Raw genomic sequence first — 14,632 nt, forward strand, 5'->3', positions numbered from 1 at the left:
AAACTTTGAATCACTATAGGGGCTCATCTGCATACTTGGCTCAGTCTAATTCTTGATCTTCCCCACCACCCCTCCACTCTCTGATTTGCTCTCCTTGCTTATCTTTTTCTGATTTGTCCTCCTTGCTTACTGTCTTTGGTTCTCCGTGTCTTAAATATTGGGTCTGTTCTGGTCTGGAGAAGTGGGTCTGTCCCATGAAAGCTCACCTAATAAACTATTTTGCTAGTCTTTAAAGTGCTACTTGACTGCTTTTTGTTTTGATAGTGTGTAGACTAGCACGGCTTCCTCTCTGTTACTATTACCAGGGCAAAGTTACCTGGTTAAGTGTTGCTTTGGGCTTAGGTTAGTTTAACTGACCACTTGCAATCAGTACTATGTGAAAACTTCTCCCAAACAGCAGGCAAGAAGCTCCGCACCACAGTTCAATGGAGCTATTTTCCACATATTTGGATTGGAAAGCATGTCTTCCTAGACAAGTCAGACTTTACAGCAGGCCCCAAAGACCAGCAGCCCTCCTGCCCTAATGCATAACCATAAATTTAAAAAAAGACCTCAGGCAGTGAGGATATAACACATTACAGCTGAGGAGTAATGCACTAGCTACAGCATGAAGAGCTAGCCCTGCCTTCCTTGATTTCTACCTTTCAGTAATGGATTGTAGGTAAGAATCTCAGTCAGGGTGTGAACGAAGAACTGTTGCAAAGGCTCTGGAGAGGTGGTGCTTTTGTACATTGTCACAGTGAATATGTTCAACCTACAAATTCAAACAACAAAAGAACTGTTTAGGGACAAGGAACAGCAGCCACAGTCTGCAATGGATGGAGTACAGTTCATGACTATTTTTCCCCTCTAAATATTTTTCCCCCACCAGCTGAACTACCAAAATGAATTAAACACTGACAAGCTTTTTTAAATCACACACACAAAAGGAAGTTAGTGGGTAGTCTTCTCAATCACCTTTACAGAACACCACAAAATGGGATTGAAGAGTGAAGATGCATAGCTAGAGCTCCAGATGGATACAAAAATGTGGATCCACATCCACTAGAAACAACAGGTATCAAATCTGCAATCCACCCCCTGCCCTTTATGTATATACACCTGTATCTGCAGCAAGCAATTTCACCGTGCTGGTTCTGAGGAGTATGTTGGGGCACTGCAATGGAGGAGCATGGCCAGGGCAAGGGTTTTGTCCTGCTGTGCCCAGTGCTTATGGGATAGCAGGGCTGGGGTGCTCCTGGCAAGCCCATGGCTGGGGCATTGGTGCTTGTCCTGCTCTGCACTGCCAAGTGCTCCTTTTGTGAAGTTGGTCCCGTTCCACCTGCTCCCCAGTGCTTACTGGGGAAGGGGAAAAGGATGCTCCTACAATGGAGCTTGTCCTACTCCCCAGGGCTCAGCAGGGGTGGGGCACTCCTGGCACTAGGTTTTCCTAACAGGGAGTGGGACAAGCACTCAGGCCCCAGACACACAGTTCACCAGGAGCGCTGCAACCCCATTCCCTGGTAAGCACTAGGGAACAGGGCAGAGCAGGTCAAGCTATGTGGTAGGAGTGCTTGGCAGCGCACCACAACAACAGCTCCCTGCCAGGAGTGCCCCAACCTTTCCAGCATCTGCATACACTCCAATATCTGCAAAACTGAATGGTGGATATAGAGCGGGTATCTGTGGATTTGCAGAGCTGTACGCATAGCAGGCATGTTAATAGGGAAGAGGATCAAAGCAGAGCTAAGGATGTCTGAAAGCAGGAAGCTCAGGCGGAGAGCTGAATTTGTGGAAGTTGCAGGAGACAGGAAGCAGAACTGGGGTAGGAATAACTCCTGGGGAAATCAAAGACTGCTGTGTGGGGCTACCATACAGTTCAGGAGTGGTACTTGTATATACGTTTTACTACACTTACCAGTGATGGTATCTGTAGAAAATAAAGGTATTTACATATGTATATTTGATAAGGGAGGGAAAGCCAAAAATAAGTATCCATACTTTTAAATTATTTGTAAATAGGTTAAAATAATCTCATTTTATAAAGCTTTATGTCTGTAGAAAACAGACATAGGACAGTGGGACGGGGGGAAGACAGTGACAATAATCATAGCAGATTCTTACCAAAACTTCACAGTCTGTAACTGAGAAGAATCTTCCTGTTTTTCATTAGCTATAGCATCAAGTACCCCTGATTCCACAACATAAAACAAAACACAGTCAGAAAAGAGAAGGAAAGGTGGAAGGAATGGTATAATTAAACAGCATGGAGGAACTAATTAGAACACGCAACATGTGCATCTTTTTAAGGAGGTGACCCCATTAGGGAAATGGGCAGCAGGAACGATTCATCAGCACTTGGCTCTTCTGAAAATTTCTTAAAGTAACACAATGGCTTTAAAACCCTGAACCATTTAAAAGGCTCCCCAGAACACACTAGAAATTAAATCCATTTAGAGAGGAACATAAATGAAAATTTAATCCCCAACCCAGGGCCTTACATCCTATTGTTTGATGCGCTAGTGTACATCTGTGCACCTGTGTGAAGTCCCACTATATACAATACAGTTCTGCATAGAGGCAGGGGGTTTATGCTAGATAATCACATATTCTTTAACAGATGACTAATTCTCATCACCATATTAAAGAGAAAGCAGAATGCTGCTTGTTAATTCACTACCATCTGTCCTAGCTCTGGGGTTTCCCCATCTTATATCTAGTAAGTAACACTTCAAAACCCTCAAAATTACAGAATGGAAATGAACACAAATCTTAAGCTTAAAAGGAAGAGCCCTTTCATTAGGGCTGGGGTTCTCTTTTTGAGCCATCTTTAAAAGGAAATGTGCTGAGATGCAGGAAACATACAGGCTGTCTGCACTAGCCCCTTCATTTTGAAAGGGGCATGGTAATGAGCGAGGTTGGAAGACGTTAATGAGGCACTTCCATGAATACGCAGTGCCTCATTGGCATAATGGTGGCCACAGCAATTCGAAAGTGCCGTTTTCAAATCACGCACCGCCCATGTAGAGAGGCGCCTTTCGAAAGGATCCCCAGACTTTGAAAGTCCTTTATTCCTAAAACCAAATAGGAATAAGGAGCGTTCGAAGTCCGGGGGCCTTCTATATGGGCAGTGCACGATTCGAAAGCAGAACTTTCAAATTGTCCCAGGCATCATTATCACAGAACAATAAAGCTGGAAGAGACCTAAAAAAGCCATCGAGCCCAGCCCCCTGCTCTAAGCAGGTCCAAACCCATCAGATCAGCCCAGCCAGGGCTTTGTCGAGGCAAGACTTAACCACCTCCAGGGATGGAGACTCCACTACTTCCCTAAGTGGACCATTCTAATGCTTCACCACCCTCCTAGTGAAAAAGTTTTTCCTAATGTTCAACCTGGACCTTCCCAACCGCAACCTGAGACCATCGTTCCGTGTTCTGCCATCCGTGACCACTGAGAACAGCCTCTCTCCAGCCTCTTTGCAACCTCCCTTCAGTAAGTTGAAGGCTGTTATCAAGTCCCCCCTCAGTCTTCTCTTCTGCAGACTAAACAGTCCCAAGTCATATACTCCAGCCCCCTAATTATTTTGGTCACCCTCCGCTGGACCCTCTCCAGTGCATCCACATCCTTCCTATAATTGGGGGCCCAGAACTGGACACAGTACTCTAGATGCGGCCTCACCAAATCTGAATAAAGAGGAATAATCACTTCTCTGGATGTACTGGCAACGCTCCTCTTGATGCAACTTAATATGCCATTAGCTTGTTGACTACAACGGCACACTGTTGACTCATGTCCAGCTTCTCGTCCACTACAACTCCCAGGTCCTTTTCTGCAAAACTACTACCAAGCCAGTCAGATCCCAGCCTGTAACAATGCTTGGGATTCTTCTGGCCCAGGACTCTGCACTTGTCCTTATTGAACCTCATCAGATTTCTTGCAGCCCAGTCTTCCAATTTGTCTAAGTCAGTCTGGACCCTGTCCCTACCCTCCAGCGTATCTACCTCTCCCCCTAGCTTAGTGTCATCCGCAAACTTGCTGAGGGTGCAATCCAACCCCTCATCCAGGTCATTGATAAATACGTTGAACAGAACAGGACCCAGAACCGAACCTTGGGGCACTCCACTAGAAACTGACCGCCATCCCGACATCGAGCCATTGATCGCTACCTGCCGGGCCTGACCTTCTAGCCACCTTTCTATCCATCTTACTGTCCATTTATCCAATCCACATTCCTTTAACCTGCTGAAAAGAATATTGTGGGAGAGCGTATCAAAAGCTTTGCTAAAGTCAAGATATATCACATCCATTGATTTTCCCCTATCCACAGAGCCAGTTATCTCATCATAGAAACTAATCAGATTGGTCAGGCATGACTTGCCCTTCATGAATCCATGCTGACTATTCCTGATCACTTTCCCCTCCTCCAAGTGCCTCAAAATGACTTCCTTGAGGAGCCTCTCCATGATTTTTCCAGGGACTGATGTAAGACTGACTGGCTTGTTGTTCCCTGGATCACCCTTCTTCCCTTTTTTAAAGATGAGCACTACATTTGCCTTTTTCCAATCATCTGGGATCTCTCCCAATCTCCACGACTTTTCAAAGATAATGGCCAAGGGCTCGTCAACAACATACACCAGCTCCCTCAGAATCCTAGGATGAATTAGGTCCGGGCCCATCAATTTATGTACATATAGCTTTTTTATGCTAATAATGTGCTGCATATTCATGATAGTGCCTCATTAGCATCTTCCAACCTCGCTCATTACCATGCCCCTTTCAAAAGGAAGGGGCTGGTGTAGTCGCGGCTCCAGATTCCCCACACTTTTTCCTTAGCTGCCAGACCTTTCTATTTTTTCCTCTCCCTTCCTAAAGGAAAATAAATTAATGTTAAATGGAGGAGACTATTGGTTCTTCAGACAGAGGAGCTCACTATCACTGTACGCCCAATACAAAGCATAATGCTCCCACTCTTGCTCTCACGCTGACACCCAGGTCTTTATCAAACATTATAAAATATCTAAATCTGCTTTAAGGAAGCTGATTAGTTAAGTGTAAAGAGCTCAACACCAGCAGATGAAATTTAAACAAGCTAAAGAATTTATTATGAAGTCCCTTATTATTTTCCCTTTGTGGAATACCCTGCAGTTTATATAAAGTTCCAGGAGGTATTATATTGCCATTGAGAAACCAGAGGAATAGCTGGTCAACAGCAGGATAATCATATGTTGGGATCAAAGCTCTATAACCAGCATATTGCATCAGTGGCAGTGACTAGGTGCTCTCCTTGCAGACAGAGAGAGACTGTACGCAAGCATGTGCACAAACTGTGTGGACAGTAGAACCACAAATCAGGAAGATCTGCTGATGATCAGAAGAGCTTTGACTTATGTTTTGTCTTTTTTGAATTGTGATGAAAATTCAGGCATTCCTATTTTTGCCCACTCAGCAACACAATCTGGACTGCTCAACACAAGATGGATACATGATTCATGGGAAACAGTCAGGGAGAATAATTATTTGAAGATTACACACACAGTTCAAATTAAAAGTCTCCTTCTTGACTCATGGGTGAACACCACATCACTATATAAAGATAATTCTGCTGGTTAAAAATGATGTCTTACGATGTCACAGGGACTTAGCTCCAAGTCACTTGTATCAAACATGCAAATTCAAAGTTCTTAGTCAAAGAGAGAGAGTATAAAAGAACAAGAGGTTATACAATAAAAGAAGATGCAACAGAGGTATCTTAAGTGACCAGTCATGCACGTGATGCAGCACAAAGGAAATACAGGTAAACAGGTCCTTAATGACCTTGAAAATCTCCTAGGGGAAAAAAAATGAAGCTAAGTATAATCTTAGTAAATTGCACAAAGCTCCAAATTATAAATAATCAATACAGTAGACCCTGACGTTAGGCGAGGGTTCCGTACCACACACCATCGCGTAACCCAACCTTCGCGTAAGTGGGGATCTGGCTTTTTCCCTAGCAGAACACACATTCTGCTGCGAGGGAAGCAGAAGAAACGTAAGTCTTGGGGTGGGGAGGCAGTTGAGGAGGGTTAAGCCTGGAGGTGGGCTGGGGCTGCGGGAGGTGGGCGTGGGGCCACAGAGGGTCTGCACCAGGACAGGAGGATGGAACCAGAGCTGTGGGGGGGGGGGGCGGGCGGGGGCAGGGAGGTTTGAACCAGGGCGGGGTGTTGAACCGCAGCTATGTGCAGGGGGTTGAACTGGAGCGGGAGGACGGAACTAGGACCATGTGCGAGGGGTTTGAACCGGGGGGGGGGGGGGGGGGGGGGGGAGGGAGGGGTGTGTGTGTGTGTGTTCTGAACTGGAACCTCGCATGGGGGGTGCTGAACCAGGGCAGGAGGATGGAAATGGTACTGCGGGGGGGGGGGGGGGGGAAAGGGTTGAGCCAGAGCCACGTGTGTGGGGTGGTGAGCCAGCAGGGGGGTTGAACCACAGCTGGGGAGGTTGAGCCAGTGTCACACCTGAGGGGTAGTGAGCTAGAGCCAGAGGCGGGGTGAGCAGGAGCTATACGCGGGTGGTCAGCAGAACTGGCAGGAGGGGAGGGGTCTCATGTACTGAGACCTTACTGTACTTACATATCAACATTTTTTGCAGTACAGCATTGCAGATCTATTTAAAAATAACAAAATTAAGAACTTTAGAAATTAAATACTATAACCAGAGAAAGTAAATTGGCTAAAAAAATTCTAGATTAACTCTTAACATTGTATTGTAAATAGTTTTTTCACAAATTTATAGGATTCCCAGTCGTTCTACTACTTCACATTAATTCACACTGCTCACTGAAAAGGAAGCAGAGAAATCAAGCCAAATCTATATGTCGAAAAGAAAGTGGTAGCCCTGAATGCATGATACTAAAAATCACCTTTACAAACCTATTAATTTTGGGGGAGAGAAAACAGTTTCATAGATTAGTTCAGGAAGGTTCAAGAGAAACTCTCCAAAAATTGCCCTGCAACCATCTCCTCACTGTTTACTTCTGCAATTCCTCACCTGACTTATTGTCCTAGCTATGTTAAATTGTAAGCAATTTGTAACAGCTACCGCATCTTATTTTGAATGCCATAAAGCAACATGTATATCAACGGTGCTTGAAAAAAGTGCGTAAGTAGTAACATTTTGCCCTTACGTGGGGAATTTTCTGGAATTCCATCTTCTTTCCTAGATCTGAAGTTTGCTGAACTCCATTCTGAAGAAGCACAATCACAAAATCTGCAAATCAAGAACGGAGAACTGTTTCAGCACTCTTTTACCAACAACAAAAGAACACATCCAGCCTCCCAGACGGGGTACTGCTGGTCAAATTTCATTTGTTACACAGTGAAGTTAGCTAACCTAGTGTTGGGCAACATATCTCCTTACAGGCAGAATTATTCCTCATACACAAAGACCAGAGGTATCAGACATCATCGATGTGCTCAGATACCTCAATGACAGTGGCCATATAAGAACTTAAATCAAACAGGTCTTTTACTAATATTTCAGCATCACACAATACAATAAAATGACAATATGTTGTTTGTCATATACGTTACGCATTTTTTTAAGTGGCTTATTCTTATTTGTTCGTTACACTACAAATTCAAATACATGAAGAGCTCATTGGCTTTTCAAAGTTTTACTCTTCAGGTAAACCACTACAAAAGAAATTACACTGTGCCTGAGGAGACCTGTGGCAAAGGATTAACTCACCCGACTATTAGAAGAGATTCAGTCAGAGACAAAAAAAGTCTGAATGCTGAGTTTTCAAGAATGCAAATGCAAAAATTTCAACCAAATAACTGAGTTTGCCTGGCAATTCCAGTAGTCAAAAGAGCTGACTGTTACTCCTCAGTCAAATGACAAAGCTTTTGGCTTTTTCTGAACCCGAAAAGAGAAGCACAAAATTAAGACCAAAAAGTGGGCATAGGAGAACACACAAAAACAGAATCCTGATGAGCATTAGGGCTTTTCTAATCTCCTTTAGTACCAAAATGGATGATGGGTACCATCAGGAGGAGACATGATCACGATTAAGAAAAGAGAGTGCTGGTCACATGTCCCCCTCTCCAGTACCTGTTGTTGATCAAAACCTGAACTTCAGGCTACTAGCCCTTCATGTGACAGAATATAAAAAGTTTAATTGTAAAGCTACATGCTAAAAGTAACAAGAGACAAATGGAATAGTGGAGACCCGGTAGGGGGAAGACGACCGGGAGATTTTAGCTACCACTATGATATCATGGCCTGTATTGGAAGGTAGTCTCGGAGGGGTAGCCGTGTTACTCTGTGGCTTCACAAAACAAAGCAAAGCAAACAGTCATGCAGTACCCTAAAGGCTAAATTTTATTTATTATGTAATGAGCTTTCATGGGTAAGTATTGGACTGGACATCCCCTTAATTATTAAAATAAAGTTATGAAGGACTAAAGAATGAAAAAGTTATGGTTCCAGGTTAAAAGTCAAAGAATTCACTGTCTTTAATTTTCTTAACGCAGGAGTTCGCAACCTGCAACTCTGGAGCCGCATGTGGCTCTTTAAGGACATTTTTGTGGCTCTTGATGCAATAATCGCAGAGTCAAAAAAAAAAACAAGCAAACACCCACACCCCTCCTGATTTTTTTGTTTTTGTTTTTTTACAAACAGTGAACATATAAAAGCTCAAAAATGAACAACTCTTATCTAAATAGCAAACAATATGTGACCTCAAAACTTTAGATAACTCCCTGCAGCATCCCCCAGAGAGAGAGAGAAGGTTTGGAAGTGAAAGTCAGGAAAAGAGTGGTACAAACACACATGTAAAGTGTGAGGAAATAGAATATGCGAAAGGCTTGTGAACATCCTGCAGTAAACATGTATTGCATTACAAATCATTGTATGTGCACTGTTCTTAAAATAGGGTTATAAAAAGTCTGGTTTTACATTATTTGTTAAGGACTGTCTCATATTCACATGCATTGTGGCTCTTGAATTACTGAGTTCTTTAATGACTTCGAAAAAAATGGCTTTTCTTGCTATTCTGGTGGCTGACCCCTGTGTTAACGTTATAGAAACGAAGCCCTCTTCATCAAAAGAGATTATAAAAATACAGGCTGAACACTGTTTTCATATAGCTAAACTTCTACATAGAATACTGTCTGTTGAAGATTCTAAAGCTTAAGTACTTTAGACTACATGGTGTTAAATACCTACACTCAAAAGGGTTACCTGAAAGTACGTGCTCACAAATCTCCAGATGCAGGGATGAATCATTTGTCTGCTTACACAACAGACAAAAGCTGCTGAATAGCCACTCCACCACAGCAGGGGTGTCCGAATTGCTGAGAACACAACAAAAACCAGGTAGGATTTGTTTCACTCCCTTTATTGTGATATTTGATTTTCCTCCAACTAACATTCAAGAAAGGACAGATGGCTCCACAACTGACTATGCGGTTGGTATTTATTTCTTAAAGTCGTGCCAACTGAAAGCTCTATTTCCTTTACAAAATGTTTCTGAAAGAACATGCCCACAGAAAGACAACTGATCTTGAAATCTCATTTTAAAATAATTATTTCTCTCCACAATAAAAATATATCCTTAAAGAACTGGAAGAAAAAAGTTCTTAACCTTGAAGGAATTACCTAACTTCCTGGGACTGGTTTCTTCCAGTCACCTGGTTGGTTTTTCCAAAGTTTAACTAATTAAAATAGGCAATGCATTTAAATTATTCCACCATCAGGATCAGAAAAATAATGCAAGATCAATATTATGGGAGCCAAGAAGTCTCCAATCTCTTTACAAACCATAAGAGAAACATCTGAAAGATTGCTTTTATTTATTGGAACACCCTGGGACGCACTTGCAAAATACCATGTGGTATTTCAATCACATGGCAGCTAACCCCGAATGGAATCTGTAAGTTCTCAGGATAAGGTTTTTGCCACATGATGCCAAAAATGGCAACTTATGGAAAGCCTAATCATTCCAATATATCAACTTCTAACTTCAGTCTGTCATCAAAGATTCTGTCCTACATCAATTTATTCTCTAGGGTACAACTGTAACAACACTTTGCCTTGCAAAGACAGAAGCATGCAGCTTGCACATAGCAAGATCTCTATTCCAGACCAATTTTATTTTTATGATCAAATAAGAACTTCTGCAGCAAATATCAGGCCAAGACATTAACAACTAATCCCAGATAAGATTTCTGTAGATTTTGAGATACCGAAGACACACATCTGTACTTACCTCTCCAGAAGCTCTCCCAAGCTAACAATGTTACCTCTGTGCAGATACCATACAACTTCCAACACGGGAGGGTTCTAAAAGGAGTAACACTGCAGTCAGATGCGGTGTTCCCTCATTTTTTATGTCCACATGCAGAATGAATTTTGTTATGGGAACCTATGTGCAACAATAGTGAGATGATGTGCGACCACCTCCACAGGGCATTTTATTATTATGTGCACCATTCTGCACATGGATGGTCTGTGGGGGAGGTGGGGAGGATGAGCAATTCAGAGTGTGAGAAGGGGATCAGGGTTGGGGGAGTGGGTAATGAGGGCTTTGGCAGTGGGCATGGGCAGTGGAGCTGAGGGTCAGGGGAACAGAGGAGTGGCAGCACACAGAGCTGCCTCCTCTTCCCACCAGGACGGGCTGGCTCTGAATACAGAAGCTTTATAGGCTCCAACCCAGTGACCCGGAACAAAGGGGAACCCTCCTTAGTGTAGGGCCTTGGGATTCAGCCGCTAAAGCATTTTTATTAACCCAGCCCTGCTGTTGGGGCCAAAGGAGCATGTCTCTTTCTCAGCCACAGCAGCTGTGTACTTAGCAGCCCTGAGCACTTGCACAGGGCTCATCAGGTGGCTCTGCAGCCACACAGTTTAGAGGGAAGATAGTAGCATTTATAGTAGCAAACTTTCCAGTGGTTAACATTAAAAAACTAAAAACCTAACTGTCAAGTTAAGCGCATGAAAATCCTGAGCTCAACATTGCAACAATACCAATAAAAAGAATCACAGTAGTCCTATTCTCTCCTATCCACTTTCAAAATGTTTATTAAAAATCATGATTATAAATCATTCCAGTCACTGTGTCCCTTGAATAATCCTGATTATGTGCCTTCCAAAAGGGCAATGGATACCTCAGTGAAATGATAACTGTCTGTCTGTCTAATCTTCAGTTCAGGACAACAACAGGAAGTTGTAACAAGGTCCTGCCTATTCACTGGCTTGAAATGAACTGAATTGGGTGTTCTCAAATTTTACCACGAAAAGTGCAGTGTAGCACAGCTCAAGGCTTGGCTGATGGCACAGTATTTTGGTAAAATCTGAGATACATATTGGTATAACGGATAAGTGTCTGATTATTTGGGATTAGTAAAACCCTCACATGTCGTGAATTAGGCTTTCAATAATCCCTCACTATGTAAAACCTGCTTGTCTGGAGGGAGCCAAGAGCTAGAACGCCTAAAGACAACAGTATTTGGCTTCTGGTTAACCAGTATAGTATGGCACCAGTTCCTTTATTATTGGCTTGGAGAGTCTAATTATAGAATAAATCACCAGTTTGGAATAGGGGTGGGAGAGGGATTTAGCTGCTGCCCTGAGCGTAGCATTCACAGTATGGTCCATCACAGGCACATGTCCATAATCTCTAGCAACTCTCTCCTCAAAACATCTACCATTAACAAGGTTTTACTTGCAAAAAAGAAAGACGTGCCAGGGAAACCATAAAGCCTACAGCAGACCTCACTATTGCTACTGGTACTACATGGAAAGCACACAGGTAACAAGTGACAAAATAAAACCCACATATAGTCATTACCCTTCCCTACAGGGAATGATTGAAACTTATAGGGCAGATGTAATTGTACATTTTTTGTGGAAAAAAATAGATTTGGCCTCTAATGCTATCAATCCAGCATTTCTGACAAACATTCGCATTCACATAAGAAGCAGAGACAGAATAGCTGACATTTACCACCACTCTTTGATGCCAAAAGCCAAAGTCAATCAATACTAAAAATAATGCTTCCTTTTCCCCTGGTAAGAGATGAATGCATAATCCACACAAATAATCTAAACGTTCTGTCCCTATAGTCTGCAGGACCAGTACCTCTCGTCAGGTCTTACCTGCATTTTCCACAGCTCCTGACAGAACAGCAAATGACAGAAGGCATTGTCCGCCACCAAATCCTTGACAGTTTGAAGCAAACAAGACAATTTTTTCTGGAATTGCCCCAAAAATAAAATGGAAAAAATATCCTCTCAGTAAATGCTATACCTAATTTTACAGACATCTTTCCGTTTTCCCTTGTTTGATGAATTTGAAATGACTGAATGGCCCAGGGAATCAATAGGTGAAGCCATGCTGAACTTTTCACCTTTGGTTTAGGAGTTCAAATGCACACCATGTCAGTAGTGACTGAAATCACGGCCATACACATACACCCTTGCAACTATTTTTGTTAAACTAGTGATGGCACTACAGTGATGTGAATTTATGAACTCAAGCATCAGCATAGGAATCGCCTCTTCATCACCAAGACCTGATGCCCAGTCAGTGGCCTTGGTGGAGTGATTTGATAGTCTCAGTAGAGCTCCTGGTGTCCACACACAAAACCCAAAACATAATAATTAGCTATAAATGAAAGCAGGGATGCTAAAAACTAAACAAATGGACAGAACAAAATGAACCCTGTTGGGAAGGGCTAGGACATACTGAAGAAGACTCATATACAAGAAGCTTACCGTGCTATGATTCACACTGTACCATCTCTATGGATAAATAGTTTCGTCTGTTTATGAAAAGAATACTCCCATTCTAAAGGGTGTTACAACACACAGGTATGAACCAAACCATCAGCTTTCTAGCTCGAATACTGGTTTTGCCTTTTTTAAAAAACTTTTGGAGACTACATACATATTTATGGAGGACAGAGAGTGGACTTAAAGAAAGTGTAAAAACAAGAATAACCATAGACAAAGCCTCTCTCTCCTAACGTTCATCTTTCTGGGTATAAGAGCAAATTTTTCTCTTACTCTCTGCTCCACATTCAACAGTGCAGTTTGTCTGGACTCCTCAGAAGCCTCACAAATCTGGGCAATGCTAGTAGCAGCAGTTTTGGCGGACAAGATTCCCATTGGTACTCCCAGCCTTGAGGCCTGCTCCTGCAGAACAGAGACTGCAAAGGAAAGTTAACAGCATGAGGATTGTGGGCTGAGAACTAGACTGGAAACTGACAGCTCCTGTGTTTAAACCTGGCTAGCAGTCTCTCCATCTTTGGCTTTGGTTATATTGCTTGATAATGAGTTATCTCATTTCCTTCCCCCAACCTGCCCCCCCCCGCCCCATCTACAAAATGGACAGACCACCACCACTTCAAAAGGGGCGATCTTTTCTTTAAAAAATTATTGCTGACTATCAATATGATAGATATTGTTCGCTTCTCCGAGTGACAGAATTTGAAAATTAACAAGATACTCAAAGTCCAGGGGTCTTTACCCATCAGCACTGAGAAAGACTACATCAGAGTTATGAGGGGTGGGGGGGAGGAATCACAGTTTTGTCCCTTGACTGGACCCTTCAGCTCACAGGCCTGACTTTCTTCATCTCTCTCAAGGACAGAACTGTGTGGTTCAACTCTAGAACACCACCTTTTAGGCATATCCATGAATCAATTTCAGAAGTGGTCATTAGTTGTGTATTCCTCATTTCCTGGGTGTCCACTCTGCTATATGCGTTATGATATTGGCCGTGTCTACACTAGCCCCAAACTTCGAAATGGCCATGCAAATGGCCATTTCGAAGTTTACTAATGAAGCGCTGAAATGCATATTCAGCGCTTCATTAGCATGCAGGCGGCCGCGGCACTTTGAAATTGACGCGCCTCGCCGCCGCGCAGCTCGTCCCGACAGGGCTCCTTTTCGAAAGGACCCCACCTACTTCGAAGTCCCCTTATTCCTATGAGCAGATGGGAATAAGGGGACTTGGAAGTAGCTGCGGTCCTTGCAAAAAGGAGCCCCGTTGGGACGAGCCGCGCGGCGGCGAGGTGCGTCAATTTCGAAGTGCTGCAGCCGCCCACATGCTAATGAAGCGCTGAATATGCATTTCAGCGCTTCATTAGTAAACTTCGAAATGGCCACTTGCATGGCCATTTCGAAGTTTGGGGCTAGTGCAGACACAGCCACTGAGAAGACCCGAGCATACTCAATTGCACCATCTGGATAGTATGTGATAAATATTATCTTTAGGTAATCTTATTGAATATGTTTATGTATCTTTTGGGTCCACTGTATTAAATGGACTGTTCATATATTGGAGGACAGAACTGTGTAACCTCTTGAGGGAGGACAAGTGGCAGATCTGAGTCTTGGAGGCTCAAGGAACTAGACTGAACAATGGGTCAGACAACAATAGACTCCTGGAACAGTAAGCATTAAGTGCATTTACTAGGGAATAAATAGGAAGATGTGAATGAAAATTCCCCAACTCTAGTCATATACAGCCCTAGCCTTTCGAAGCCCTAAACAGCAAGTGCTTTTGGCTGATCACGAAGGGCAACTGCATGCAGCTGTATTCCTCCTGGGAATGAGACAGTGATCACACCATTCAAAATTGTACCATAATGCATATACACAAGGAAATCAAATTAAGGT

The 14,632-nt window shown here is 43.0% G+C and overlaps 1 protein-coding gene across 1 annotated transcript in view; it reads right to left on the reverse strand.

Moving 5' to 3' along the window:
• The window catches only part of FANCA (FA complementation group A), a 56,762-nt gene that overhangs the window by 37,290 nt on the left and 4,840 nt on the right, over nucleotides 1-14,632 (reverse strand). Inside the window, exons 2-9 of the mRNA XM_075009137.1 lie at nucleotides 13,016-13,158; nucleotides 12,107-12,202; nucleotides 10,221-10,294; nucleotides 9,194-9,306; nucleotides 7,137-7,219; nucleotides 6,583-6,616; nucleotides 2,104-2,170; nucleotides 642-754 (exon numbers count right to left, since the gene is read on the reverse strand). Coding sequence (XP_074865238.1) covers nucleotides 642-754; nucleotides 2,104-2,170; nucleotides 6,583-6,616; nucleotides 7,137-7,219; nucleotides 9,194-9,306; nucleotides 10,221-10,294; nucleotides 12,107-12,202; nucleotides 13,016-13,158 — 723 coding nt within the window. The remainder of the gene's footprint in view (nucleotides 1-641; nucleotides 755-2,103; nucleotides 2,171-6,582; nucleotides 6,617-7,136; nucleotides 7,220-9,193; nucleotides 9,307-10,220; nucleotides 10,295-12,106; nucleotides 12,203-13,015; nucleotides 13,159-14,632) is intronic.

This window comes from Carettochelys insculpta, chromosome 14, assembly GCF_033958435.1.
Source record: "Carettochelys insculpta isolate YL-2023 chromosome 14, ASM3395843v1, whole genome shotgun sequence".
NCBI lineage: Eukaryota > Metazoa > Chordata > Testudines > Carettochelyidae > Carettochelys > Carettochelys insculpta.